At 46.1% G+C, this 14,373-nt stretch overlaps 1 protein-coding gene across 2 annotated transcripts in view; it reads left to right on the forward strand.

Annotated features, from left to right (window-relative positions):
- gabrb3 (gamma-aminobutyric acid type A receptor subunit beta3) overlaps positions 1 to 14,373 on the forward strand; it is a 504,935-nt gene that overhangs the window by 444,017 nt on the left and 46,545 nt on the right. For both annotated transcript variants that reach the window (XM_078545147.1, XM_078545148.1), the window contains one exon: positions 7,036 to 7,173. In XM_078545147.1, the coding sequence (XP_078401273.1) occupies positions 7,036 to 7,173 (138 nt within the window). The remainder of the gene's footprint in view (positions 1 to 7,035; positions 7,174 to 14,373) is intronic.

Raw genomic sequence — 14,373 nt, forward strand, 5'->3', positions numbered from 1 at the left:
CACCTAGCATGGCAGGCTTCTTGCAGTACCCTTCGCAAGATGTAACCCCATCCAGGGTCTCCTGCCCCTGGTCCTTCAACCCCAGCCCCCCCCGCCCCCCTAAAAGCCCCCAACACTCACCTTGAAAGTTCAGCACGCCTCCTTAGCGCCTGGGTGCAGCACCAGCAGTGACCACCACTCCCAGCGGCACTGCCGATACTGGAGAGCTGATTGCCTCTGATTCACCGGCAGCTCTCTCAGGTGAGACATCCCGTTCCTGAGGGAAGAAAGATCCGCCTCTGGTCTATTAGCAGTCAGTCAGTCATTAAATGGTTGCAGGGCAGCCGTTCTTACGAATGGGCTTCCCTCGACTTCTTGGCTGGAGAGCCAGAGACTCCAGTGCCCTGTTAAATCCAGCCCCAGGAGTAGCTTCATTACTACAATAGTAATCTTACGTAAACTTCCTCAATCTTTTCACAAGTTTATCCAGCATGCAGACTATAGTAAAGTCACAGTTTAAAAAAAAAATTTCTATAAACTAAGAGCAATTAATCAAAATAACTGATTTAAACAAATTGACAGCCCCTAAGGGGCACTGTAACTAAAGAAAAATCTAAAGTAACCTTCCAAATTAGATCAAAATATTGCTTTGGGAGCTGATGATGGACTGCTCACAGAAGGCCTGAAGCGTGCCAGAGGACACTGCGTGTTCCCTCTCCAAGGACACCAAGCCGCGAACATAGCCGCGGAAGAGGAGCAGACAGTCGGGCCGGATGACCCCCCCGTCTCAACCGCCCGCTGCCTGGACCTGTTAAAGGCCAGGCCCAGAAGCAGGCTTACAAGGACGTCCTCCTCCCTTCCCCACCCTCCTCCGCACTGGGTGGCCAAATATCAGGAGCGTGGGGCTGAAGTGCAGACAAAACTTAAGCAGTAACTCCTTCAAAAAATTAAATAGCGGGTTTAACCTACTACAATCCAGGTGCGCATGGAAAATGGACTCCTCGAGGTCACAGAAAATACAGGTAAAGTCACGGGTTTTAATGCTCCAGTGTGTACAGAACCAGGCAGGGTGTTGCTGGGCTGTAAAGTCCTCAGCATCATTGAATAATGAAGGTGAAAACTGGTTGTGGGACCCTTGCCTGGCATGGACCACAGTTAACATTGTTCAAGCTCCGTTATCAATTGACACATAAGGGAATCATCTGCAAGACCCACTGATAATGAGCAATGCCTAGTTGGAAGTAACTGATTCCAGCAAGGAATCAACAGCTTCAGGAAAGAGAATTGGAGGGAGGAAAATTGTCAGAAAGAAAGAAACCCTAACTTACCAAATCAATTAGTGAAAACAGATCTTTATATGAAAAGAAAACAAACATTTTGGGCTGAATTTTTCTGTGGATCTGGAAGTGTAATATTTCCAAGTTTTGGCTGATGACACAAAACGAGGTGGGAATGTGAGTGGTGAGGAGGATGTTAAGAAAGGCAATTTAGACAAGTTGAGTGAGTGGGCAAATACATGGCAGATGCAGTATAATGTGGATAAATGTGAAGTTATCCACTTTGGTAGGAAAAACAGAATGGCAGAGTATTAGTTAAATGGTTATAGATTGGGAAATGTTGATGTACAAAGGGACCTGGGTGTCTTTGTACATCAATCACTGAAAGCAAGCATGCAGGTGTTGCAAGCAGTTAAGAAGGTAAATGGTATGTTGGGCTTCATTGCAAGAGGACTTGAGTACAGGAGCAAGGATGTCTTACTGCAGCTATACAAGGCCTTGGTGAGACCACACCTGGAGTATTGCGTGCAGTTTTGGTCTCCTCACTTAAGAAAGGATATACTTGCCATAGTGAGAGTGCAGCGAAAGTTCACCAGACTGATTCCTGGGATGGTAGGATTGTCATATGAGAAGAGATTGGGCCAACTAGGCCTGTATTCACTGGAGTTAGAAGAATGAGAGGGGATCTCATTGAAACATATAAAATTCTGCCAGGCCTGGACACACTGGATGCAGGGATGATATTTCCTTTGGTTGGGGGGGGGTCTAGACCCAGGGGTCCCAATCTCAGGATAAGGGGTAGGCCAAGTGAACTGAGATGAGGAGAAACTGCTTCACTCAGAGAGTGGTGAACCTGTGGAATTCTCTACCACAGAGGGCTGTGGACTACAAGTCACTGAATATAGTTAAGAAGGAAATAGATAGATTTCTGGACTCTAAAGATATGAAGGGGAATGTGGAGAGCGCGGGAGTATGGTGTTGAGATAGAGGATCAGCCATGGTCATATTGAATGGTGGAGCAGGTTCGAAGTGCCGAATGACCTACTCCTGCTTCTATTTTCTATGTTTCTACGTGTTGTAGCCAGGAGGAGCCTGCAATGCGCTGGCAGAGAGCGGGCACTCCTGAGGCAGCATTTTTCTGCTGCCGGCCAATTAACAGGCCACTGCTGGACCGCCACCCAATTGAGGAGGGTGGACTGCATCCTAGAGCTGCCAGTCCAAGTGGAGGGCTGGCAGCTCAGCAACCTCAGCAGTGCCACCACTAACAGTGGCTAGTGCTGAGGCTGCAGCACCAGGATGAGGGTGGCTCAGTGGCAAGGCACTCTTGAAGAGCAGCTGGGTTCTGGAGAGGAAACTGGGACCAGGTAGGCAGACCGCGGTGATCGGGATGTGCGTGGGGTGTCGTGGTGCACCACCGGACCCTTGGTTGTGGCCAGGGAGGCACTTCTGTGGGCCATGGGGTGGCCATTAGAAAATAGGGATGATGGGGAAAATAGAGTACGAGAGTAAGCTTGTGGAGAACATAAAAACTGACTGTAAAAGTTTCTATAGGTATGTGAAGAGAAAAAGGTTGGTGAAGACAAATGTCGGTCCCTTACAGTCAGAAACAGAGGAATTTATAATGGGGAACAAAGAAAAGGCTGACCAACTAAATACATACTTTGGTTCTGTCTTCACAAAGGAGGACACTAATAACATACCAGAAATGTTGGGGAACACAGGGTTTAGTGAGAGGGAGGAACTGAAAGAAATCAGTATTAGTAGGGAAATAGTGTTGGGGAAATTGATGGGATTGAAGGCCGATAAATCCCCAGGGCCTGATAATCTACATCCAAGAGTACTTAAGGAAGTGACCCTAGAAATAGTGGATGCATTGGTGGTCATCTTCCAAGAGTCTATAGACTCTGGAACAGTTCCTACAGATTGGAGGGTAGCTAATGTAACCCCACTATTTAAAAAGGGAGGCAGAGAGAAAACAGGGAATTATAGACCAGTCAGCCTGACGTCGGTAGTGGGGAAAATTCTAGAGTCCATTATAAAAGATTTAATAGCTGAGTACTTGGAAAACAGTGTCAGAATCGATCAGAGTCAGCATGGATTTATGAAAAGGAAATCATGCTTGACAAATCTACTGAAATTTTTCGAGGATGTAACTAGTAGAGTTGATGAGGGGGAGCCAGTGGATGTGGTTCATTTGGACTTTCAGAAGGCTTTCGACATAAGAGGTTGGCGTGTAAAATTAAAGCACATGGGATTGGGGGTAGTGTATTGAGGTGGATAGAAAACTGGTTGGCAGACAGGAAACAAAGAGTAGGAATAAATGGGTCTTTTTCCGAATGGCAGGTAGTGTCTAGTTGGGTACCGCAGGGATCGGTGCTGGGACCCCAGTTATTCACAATATATATTAATGATTTAGATATCTCCAAATTTGCAGATGACACAAAGCTGGGTGGGAGGGTGAGCTGTTAGGAGGATGCAGAGATGCTTCAGTGTGATTTGTACAAGCTGAGTGAGTGGGCAAATGCATGGCAGATGCAGTATAATGTGGATAAATGTGAGGCTATCCATTTTGGTAGCAAAAACAGGACGGCAGATTATTATCTGAATGGCTATAAATTGAGAGAGGGGAATGTGCAACAAGATCTGGGTGTCCTCGTACGCCAGTCACTGAAGGTAAGCATCCAGGTGCAGCAGGCGGTAAAGAAGGCAAATGGTATGTTGGCCTTCATCGCCAGAGGATTCGAGTACAGGAACAGGGATGTCTTGCTGCAATTGTACAGGGCCTTGGTGAGACCACACCTGGAATATTGTGTGCAGTTTGGTCTCCCTATCTGAGGAAGGATGTACTTGCTATAAAGGGAGTGCAGCGAAGGTTTACCCGACTGATTCCTGGGATGGCGGGACTGACATATGAGGAGAGATTGAGTCGAGTAGGATTATATTCACTGGAGTTCAGAAGAATGAGGGGGGATCTCACATAAACCTATAAAATTGTAACAGGACTAGACAGGGTAGATGCAGGAAGGATGTTCCCGATGGTGGGGGAGTCCAGAACCAGGGGTCACAGTCTGAGGATACGGGATAGACCATTTAGGACTGAGATGAGGAGAAATTTCTTCACCCAGAGAGTGGTGAGCCTGTGGAATCCGTTACCACAGAAAGTAATTGAGACCAAAACATTGTATGTTTTCAAGAAGGAGTTGGGTATAGCTCTTGGGGTGAAAGGGATCAAAGGGTATGGGGAGAAAGCGGGAGCAGGCTATTGAGTTGGATGATCAGCCATGATCATAATGAATGGCGGAGCAGGCTCAAAGGGCTGAATGGCCTACTCCTGCTCCTAGTTTCTATGTTTCTATGTTCTATTACAGAGGGCTCCACCTCAACCCCCTTGGAAATCTTAGGGAATCCGCCAAGATTTGACTGGCAATCTCTCCACATGTCTCCAGGGCCCCCTGACGCGGACATAATATCCATGGGGGCTGGAGGTGGCCCTTAATTGGGCCATCAAGTGGCTCAGTTGGCCACCTGGTGGACAGCTGTGCTGCTAAAGTCCCCAACATTGGCAATATGTCATACAGAGTAGGAAGATGTTGGCTACCCTCACGATCCCTTCTTCTGCTATATTGCCAGCCCCCTTGCCTCTTAGCCAGTGTGCAATGGGTCCTTTATCTATGCTTGTGTTGTTCCTTCTATCTTACTATATTTTCCATATTATCTTTCTGTCTATTTTGTCCATGTTCAATTAAGTTTGATTCTTTTCTACTAACTCTTCAAATTCTAACCTTTTTATACAATTTATTTGAACTATAAAATACATTTTTTTCCATCTAACTCCCTCTGCTCATTTTAACAATGGAGCATTTCTTCGACAAAGCACATTTTCATTGGTGGCCAGCCTGAGGACCAATGAAAAGCTTAGATTGTGATGATTGACAGGTCAAATTTGATGGGGAAATTGTATCCAAGTCAATACCTCAAAAGCAACTGAAATAATAAATTCATCCAAGAGCACATAGAAAATCCAATCCTATTTGTAAACGTTTACAAACGATAAGAATAGCTGTGGGATTACTGGGAGGTTGAGTTTCGCTGAGGTTTTATTGGGTTGAATACATTGGGAAATGCCCAAAAGTAAAATCTTTATTTGTGATATTTATTAATAGCATGAAACAAATAGGAGAAGAAAATTAACTTAAAACTGAGCAATTTCATTCAATTCCCAATAAAGACACAGAAGAGAGACAGCGTGGGGGAAACAGTGGCATAGTGGTATTGTCACGGGACTAGTAATCCAGAGACCCAGGGTAATACCTCCAGTAATACCTAAAATTTGAATTCATTAAAAAACCTGGAATTAAAAGTCTAATGATGACCATTAAACCATTGTCAATTGTCATAAAAACCCATCTGGTTCACTACTGCCCTTTAGGGAAGGAAATCTGCCATCCTTACCTGGCCTGGCCTACATATGACTCCAAACCTACAGCAACTGACTCTTAACTGCCCTCTGATATGGCCTAGCAACCCACTCAGTTCTAAAGTGCAATTAGGGATGGGCCGGTGATGCCCGTATCCCATGAATGAATTATAAAAAAATACTGAAGCCAGTACTGGTTAGTTTAAGTCAGTGTCAAATTTGCAATATCCATGCATTGTGCCTAATTCATATATACGTATTGCCTCCTCCTTCCCCAAGATGTGATTAGCACATATTGTCTAAATCCTCATGGGATAAAGATAAAATCAACAAGTGAATTAGTCTGGACTCTTTGAACAGAACTCATGTCAGCAGTTTGCAGAGGGCATTACAGCAGAGAGTCATGGGGGTCAGAGATTGGTGAGTGGGAGGAGGGAATCTAACAGAAGGGGAAGTAAGTGCTGAAGACTAGGACTGAAGATTTATTTGGTACTACCTTGTACTTATGGCCCCTACCTTTGGATTCTTCCGCAAGTGGAAATGTTGGGCCCAATTTTAACTCAGTGCAAGGTTTTGAGTGAGCTGAAATTCAGCCCATTATTATCTACCATGCCAACCCATTCATAATTTTTAAAATCTCTATCAGGTCACTACTAAATCTTTTCTTTTTCTAAAGAACAAAGCCACAACCAATTTAGTCTTTCCCAACAGCTGTCATCTTTCAGTTTGAGTACCGTCCTTGTAGATCACTTTTGCACTTTCTTCAATGCTTTTCTTAGAGGGTTGTTTAGACTTCAGTTAAATTACAAAGGCATAGAATGATTGTAGATTCTGTTCCGTTGCCACATAAGTATCAGTCTCCTCTGAGACTGGCAATGTGAGATGCCAGTGTCCTATGGGCACTGCGTTTAAACCCCTTATACACAGTTGAGCTGAAAGTTCTTTCTCTTTGTTTTAAGGATGGCATGCATGATCACTTTGGATGGTGTGAATCCAGTTATTTTTAGCCATAGGTTCACTGTACAAACATTGGCACAAATTGGCATTAAATGGCCAATCCTTTTCTGAAAGCCCTTAAAAATAGTTGTTGTGTTATTGGAACGTTTCACCTTTGCGAGGTTGTGATTAATGAACAGTGGTGAAACAGAGTAGAGGGTGTTATGGCTGGTGCTGCACCTGATCTAAGAATGTTTGATACTTTGACTGAGTGTACAAACATAGGAAGTACTCCAATCCCCAGACCTTACATCTTTCACCTTGATAAGCCCCAAAAATACAAGGTGTACTTAAAGGATGAATCTGCATGGAACGTATGGAAAGTGTGACATATCCGAGTAATGCCAGCTTTGCTTTCACTTCCAGATGGATACACAACGGATGACATTCAGTTCTACTGGAGAGGTGGGGATGACGCTGTGACTGGAGTGCATAAGATTGAATTGCCGCAATTTTCTATTGTGGAGTACAGGCTGGTGTCCCGCAACGTTGTGTTTGCTACAGGCAAGTCTGGCTTCATTACAGTGATAACTACTGATTTTCAGGGTTCTTGTGTTTTTCCTGGAAAATTGAGGTGGGGAATAAGAAGGTAACAATTATGTGTCTTTATTGCCGCGTTTTTGACAATGGGTTGAAATCAGGCAGCCTTAATTATCGCTGTGGGATGCTCCATGCCTGATTTTCCTCTATCCGTTCTATTTGGATGATCCTTGACACCTAAGCTATATTAGAGGAAAATATGCCCTATATAGCCACATACTTCATCAAAATTCACAGATGTTTCAGTTTCTGGTTTATTCTTCTTCATTAATCTGCACATTTCGAAACAATATTTCTTCTCAGGATGTGGGCCTCGTTGGCAATGTTGGCATTTATTGCCCGTCCTGAGTTGGCCTTGAGAAGGTGGTGCAGGGCCTTCAAAAGACTCGTGATGAAGCACATTCTAAAGAGTCAGTGGTAACTTTAGGGATCAGTCATTCAGTATATTTATTTTCAATTGACATATACATCTAACTTATGATGCACCTGGAGCACTTTGCTCAGTTATGGCCCCCTTACTTGAGGAAGGATGTAGTTGCATTGGAGGCAGTTCAGAGGAGGTTCACTAGATTGATTCCAGAGATGCGGGGCTTGTCTTATGAGGAGAGATTGAGTAGTTTAGGCCTATACTCGCTAGAGTTTAGAAGGATGAGATGAGATCTAATTGAGGTATATAAGATGCTAAAGTGGATAGACAAAGTAGACGTGGAGCGGATGTTTCCCCTTCTAGTAGGGCATTCTAGAAGGAGAGGCCATAGTTTTAGGCTAAGGGGTGGTAGATTTAAACCAGAGATGAGGAGGAATTACTTTTCTCAAAGGGTCGTGAATCTGTGGAATTCACTACCTCAGAATGCAGTGGATACCGGGACGCTGAATAAATTTAAGGAGGAGATAGACAGATTTTCAATTAGTAACGGGTTGAAAGGTTATGGGGAGAGGGCGGGAAATTGGAGTTGAGGCCGAAATCAGTTCAGCCATGATCGTATTGAATGGCGGGGCAGGCTCGAGGGACTGAATTGCCTTTTCCTGTTCCTAGTTCTTATGTTCTTTCATAATTCCAAAAAAAGACGGTTTTGTAATACTCATTGCTTCCATTGCCATATTTCATATTTCTGACCAATATATCATTTCCCCCAACTTCATGACCAGAAACTTAACAAATGGCTGCAATTATTCAACAGCCATGTGATCTACACATGTAATTTACACTATCAGCAGGTTTTAGATTGATTCTTGCTCACTTGTGGCAATGTGTGATCAGGGTGTTTTTAATCCCGGGTCCCCATGACATTGGCCAATTAATGAGAACTCTTGTTCCTCCTGGAGCAGCAAAGGAAAAATAAAAAAACACATCTTTAAGCTTGACTTCACCTGAAGGGAAATCCACAGTGGCTCCCCACTCAGGTGGGAGTTAATACAGCAGCCATGGCCCGAAGACATCATAAGAACCCCAAACTTCATATCGAAAGAATATGTCGGCTTCAGGTGGGTACATTGCCTGCCTGCCCAGAAAAGCAGGTTAAAGTTTAAGTCAGCAGGATCCAGGAGGGGTGTTGGCAAGCAAATCAACTGGCTAAATGGAACTACCTAATTACTGGATAACTGATTGGGAAAAATGAGTGAATATTTATTCTGCCAAATTTTCACCCACTTACCAACCCATCCAATCTTCTGGATGAGTTTCATACTGGCTGGAAAAAAATGCTTGTTTGTTTGGGGTTAAGTAATATTTTCTCCCAGTGGCATTATATAATTTCTTCCAAGTTGAGCACATCTATCCAGCTGTACAAAATGCAAGCCCCATTTTCCCACATTCCAAATTTGTGATTGAGCGAGGGGCATGGCGATGTAAGTCTAGTTCTGTCCCACATCAGCCTCAAAAAAGTTCTTTCATAAAATTCAGCCTCGGGATATCCAGGGCTTATTGAGTATGCCATTTACATAAGTGCTTATAAGGACTACTATGGTGTGAATTGCAGCACTTTGCCAGGATATTTTTGAACATTTATTTCTTGATCTTTACTTTCTTTGTCATGTACCCTTAAACTGATCATGAGGCTTCATGCCAAGTGTTCTGACATTGCCAATTTTTGGTGAGCTCTCAATATTGGGACTGTGGTATTCTCAATCCCCCTTTATTCATGGAACAGAGGGAAGAGAAGAGAAAAGTAGAGGTGCAAAGCATGTCAAGCTGCACCAGAGGCACAGTGGCACATTATCTGACAATGACCTTGTGGAGCAGGTTGCACAGATTCCTTATTAGAATACAGCCAATCGCAGAAGGGCATCATTAGCAGCAAGGACACCCAGAGCTAACATGTACCACTGAGTTGACAGTCAGTGTCAGTAACTGTTATCTATGTCTTCAAGTCTTCCTTCATGCATCTTTCAGTCATTGAGCAACGCTGTACTATGGAGAGGAACTCTGTTATGACATAGAGTTTTCAGCACAGAATCTGGACATTCAGTCCAATCTGTCTATACTAGCATTTATGTTCTGCAGGAACCTCCTCCCACCCCTCTTCTAACCTTATCAGAGTAACCTTCTATTCCTTTCTCCATCTTGTGTTTATCTAGCTTCCCATTAAATGTATCTATTCTATTTGTCTCAATTACTCCACAAGGTAGCAGGTTCCGCGTTCTCACCATTCCCTGGACAAAGCAGTTTCTCCCGAGTTTCCTATTGGATTTATTAGTAATAATCTTATATTTAAGCCCCAAGTTTTAGTCTTCCTAACGAGCGGAAACATCTTCTCTATATCTACACTACCAAAACCTTTTCATAATTTAAAAAACCCCTATCAAGTCATGCCCCACCTTCTCTTTTCTAGAGAAAAGAGCCCTAGCCCATTCAGCCTTTCCTGACAGTTATATATCTTCTAATTTCTTGTTTTATCATTGTGTGTCTTTTTTGCACCTTCTCCAGTGCTGCTATCTTTTAGAGAACACAAAGCCACCTTTGTTGTTCTCACCTCATTCTGCATCATCTCCACATTGCTCGCCAAATAGCTGTAGTATTGCACCTCCGAGTCTCAGGCTAACAAGCTTGGTTTCCTGCCTGCGGATTTATCATGCCAGCCATGGGATTTTGCCAGGCACGTTTTCTACCTAAACAACCTTTGCTAAGGCAGACAGTACATTAGCAATGGTGACAATATTTTTATCCTCAAGTGCATACACTTACTTATCTTTAAGTCAGCGTATCCCTTTAAATTTATCGATCACCACTTGATGAAATGCCAGATCATCCTCTGGCAAGCTTCCAAAGCCAGACCCAATACATAGATTCTCACTCACACAATGTAAATTAGTTAGGGTCAGTATGCAGATGTTTGAGCAGATGCTATGGATGCTTAATCAGAGCCACAATTGGATAAATCTGCATCCATAAGACTGTCCAGTTCCGTGCACAACTAATTGTTCACCTGGGGTGGAATTTTCCATGCCTGCTGGCATCAGGCGTGTTCGGTGACGTGAGTGGACAACATGGCAAGAAGGCCAAAAATCGGTTTCACGACTACCTGAAACCAGTTTGCGATCGTCCACTCAGCCCATTGATGGCGGGCCACGTTTCCCACCATCAGACATCAGAAACCTCATTGTAGTACATCTGCACACAATTATTCCCCCCCACCCCACTGGATCATCCACCCACATTGGCATGATTGCACACCGACGTATTCCAAAACAGAATATAAAAGACGTGCACTTGGCGGGCAGCACTTTGAGGGGAACTCAGAGGCGGGTGCACAGTAACGTAGTGGAGCGCTCGCGAGGGAGCGATGGACTTCAAGGTTGAGGTGTGTTGTTGGCAAAGGCTGCCCTGCGGTTGAAGGTAGCGGAGGAAGGTGGGGTTTCGGGCAGCCGAAACGCGCATTTTTCTCTGGCCATCCAAGTAGTGGCCAGCACTCTCCGGGCTGCATTAAGACTTAACCAAGGGAGGTTCTTAGTACACCCATGCTAACCCACGCGTTTCTCTCTTTCATCCTGCAGAAGTAGTACATCAGGATCATGGAGCCTGGTGAACTAACTGCATGCCACATGGCATAAAGAGAGCGAAGACAATGGAGTAGAGAGTGACTGAGGCGCCTGGCTGTGCAGAGGGAGGGGCAGCACCGTCTGGGGCTGGGGCTCCCACACACACCGCCGAAGAGCCACAGCGGGCCATCGCTGGTCGGTGCCTAGCTAGACCCATGGTCTATAGACACTGTCTTTTATTCCTGCAGATGACCGAGAACCAGTGTCATCAAAGACTGCACATGTCTAGGCAACTGGGGTCAGTCACATCTGCCAGCTACTGCAGGATTTGGTGCCACATGGACATGGAGGGCATCCATTGCCAGTGGCCATGAAAGTGACAGCAGCACTCAATTTCTATGCCAATGGCTCCTTTCAGGGCTCTGCAGGTGACCTCTGTGGGGTATCACAAGCCTTCACCCACAAATGCATCCATGAGGTCATGGATGCCATCTTCGCGAGGGCACACAACTTTGCGCATTTCACTCGGGACCAGGAGAGCTAGGATGCAAGAGTGATTGGATTTGCCAAAGGCGCAGGATGCCATCGGCTGCACTCATGTGACGCGCAGATCTCCATCGCAACACGTGGTCAACTATGTCAACCGCAAAGGATTCCATTCACTGAGTGTGTAGCTAGTGTGCGACCACCACAAACACATCCTGCAGGTCTGCGCACAGTTTCTAGGGAGTGTCCACGACTCCTACATTCTCAGTTGGTCACAGATCCCTGACGTCTTCCAGGGTCCACAGAGGCTGCAGGGATGGCTCCTCAGGGACAAGGGCTACCCGCAGAGGACGTGGCTGATGACACCCGTGCGGCAACGTCAGACTGCAGCAGAGCGAAGATAAAATGAGGCTTATGCTGCAACTCACAACTTGGTGGAGTAAACCATTGGGATGCTGAAAATGAGGGTCTGGTCTGGTGGAGCCCTGCAAAATAGAGCACAGAGGGTGTCATGCATTGTCGTCTCCTGCTGCAATTTGGCAATTCAACGGGGAGAGGAGCTGGCTGAGGAAGAGATGCAGGAGCTGGAGGTCTCCTCTGATGAGGAGGATGTTGATGGTGATGAGGGTGAGGAGGTCCTCGAAGGTGAGGATGACGGTGATTGGCCAGGTGAGGCAGGGGCGCTTGGGAGGCCCTGATAGATGCTATATTTGTGGGGGATGATGTGAGGTGATACACTTTGGAAAGAGTAATTTGACAAGGAAGTATTCAATGAACTGCATGACACTAGGAAGTTCTGAGGAACAAATGGACCTTGGCGTGTGTGTCCATAGGTCTCTGAAGGCAGAGGGGCATGTTAGTGGGGTGGTGAAAAAGGCATATGGGACACTTGCCTTTATCAATCGAGGCATAGATTACAAAAGTAGGGAGGTCATGTTGGAGTTGTATAGAACCTTGATGAGGCCACAGCTGGAGTACTGTGTGCAGTTCTGGTCGCCACATTATAGGAAGGATGTGATTGCACTGGAGGGGGTGCATAGGAGATTCACCAGGATGTTGTCTGGGGTGAAACATTTAAGCTATGAAGAGAGGTTGGATAGACTTGGGTTGTTTTCGTTGGAGCAGAGAAGACTGAGGGGTGACCTGATCGAGGTGCACAAGATTATGAGGGGCATGGACAGGGTGGATAGTGAGCAGCTGTTCCCCCTTAGTTGAAGGGTCAGTCACGAGGGGACATAAGTTCAAGGTGAGGGGCAGGAGGTTTAGGGGGGATGTGAGGAAAAACTTTTTTACCCAGAGGGTGGTGACGGTCTGGAATGCACTGCCTGGGAGGGTGATGGAGGCGGGTTGCCTCACATCCTTTAAAAAGTACCTGGATGAGCACTTGGCACGTCATAACATTCAAGGCTATGGGCCAAGTGCTGGTAAATGGGATTAGGTAGGTAGGTCAAGTGTTTCTCACGTCGGTGCAGACTCGATGGGCCGAAGGGCCTCTTCTGCACTGTGTGATTCTGTGATTCTGTGACGTGCAGTGAGGAGACACCATAAGATCCTCACATTGCATCTATGAGCGTTTAACTCCAGTCTGGCTTAAGGCAGCGCACATACCCTCTGCGATAATGCTCCTGTCATGGAGATGCAGTGGAGGCCCTAATAGTTGCTCAATTGCAGGAGGATGATGACGACATGCAGTGAGGACACTCCATAGATCTTCACATAATCTCTGAGAATGCCTGACTCCTGTCTGGCCGAGGGCAGCTCGCTTGCACTCTGTGATCAGAGTTATATCATAGAGACGCAGCCATGAAACTTTAAAAGCATTGACCCTTTGTCCGCCTTCAGTACCTGACCCCTTCAGGAGCACAGCATCACATGTTGCAGATGCTGAAGAGATGGGGGCCAGCCCCATCTTAAAGGTGCTGAGAGCACACAGAGAAAATGAGGGAACTCTGTGACACCTGCCCACGACATTCTGGCAGCAATGACATGCACCGTCGAGGTACAGGCCTCAGTAATGTCCCCAGGGAGTTTGAGGCCGGACCATCACTTAGGTATGAAGGCTGCACAAAGCACAGAGAAGAGGCCCTGGACAGAAACACCTGCCTTCATCTTGTGCAGAAAAGTTTCACATCTGAGTGACACGAACACTGCTCATCAGAGCAAGGAGCAATAGGCAGGGAGACATTCTTGGGAGTTTATTGACAATAGTGAACTGTATGTACAGGTGATTAACACCCGTGCTCAGGCTGTGTGGCTACGTCTTCTTAAACTTCTTAACCCTGCCACTACGTCTTGGTGCTCTCCAAACATCCACTGTGGAGGTGGAGGCAGCCTGCTGACTGCTACGCCCTGTCTGTGATGACCTTGACGAATGTCCTCTGGAGGGCTGAGATCTGGAGGGCCCCGGCCTGCATTCAGGGTCCTGCTGTGTGGCAGTGGCACCCTCCTCGAGCTGTGGAGCTGGAGCTGCTGGGGTCACAGGAAGAGGAGATTCGGTTGGGTTGGACACTCCTGGACTCACCTGGGTGGATGGCCCCAGGGTGTGCACCTGCTGATCCTCCTCCCTATGGGTGCCCAAGGGCCCCTGGTTGACTACTTGAGGAGAAGGGGTAGCTGGAGATCAAGCTGCCTGGCACCCCTCTTGCGTGCACGCTGTTGGAGGCCAACTATGGTATTAGCGATGGAGTTCAGCCTGCGCAG

Source organism: Cetorhinus maximus, chromosome 7, assembly GCF_964194155.1.
Source record: "Cetorhinus maximus chromosome 7, sCetMax3.hap1.1, whole genome shotgun sequence".
In the NCBI taxonomy this organism is placed as follows: Eukaryota; Metazoa; Chordata; class Chondrichthyes; order Lamniformes; family Cetorhinidae; genus Cetorhinus; species Cetorhinus maximus.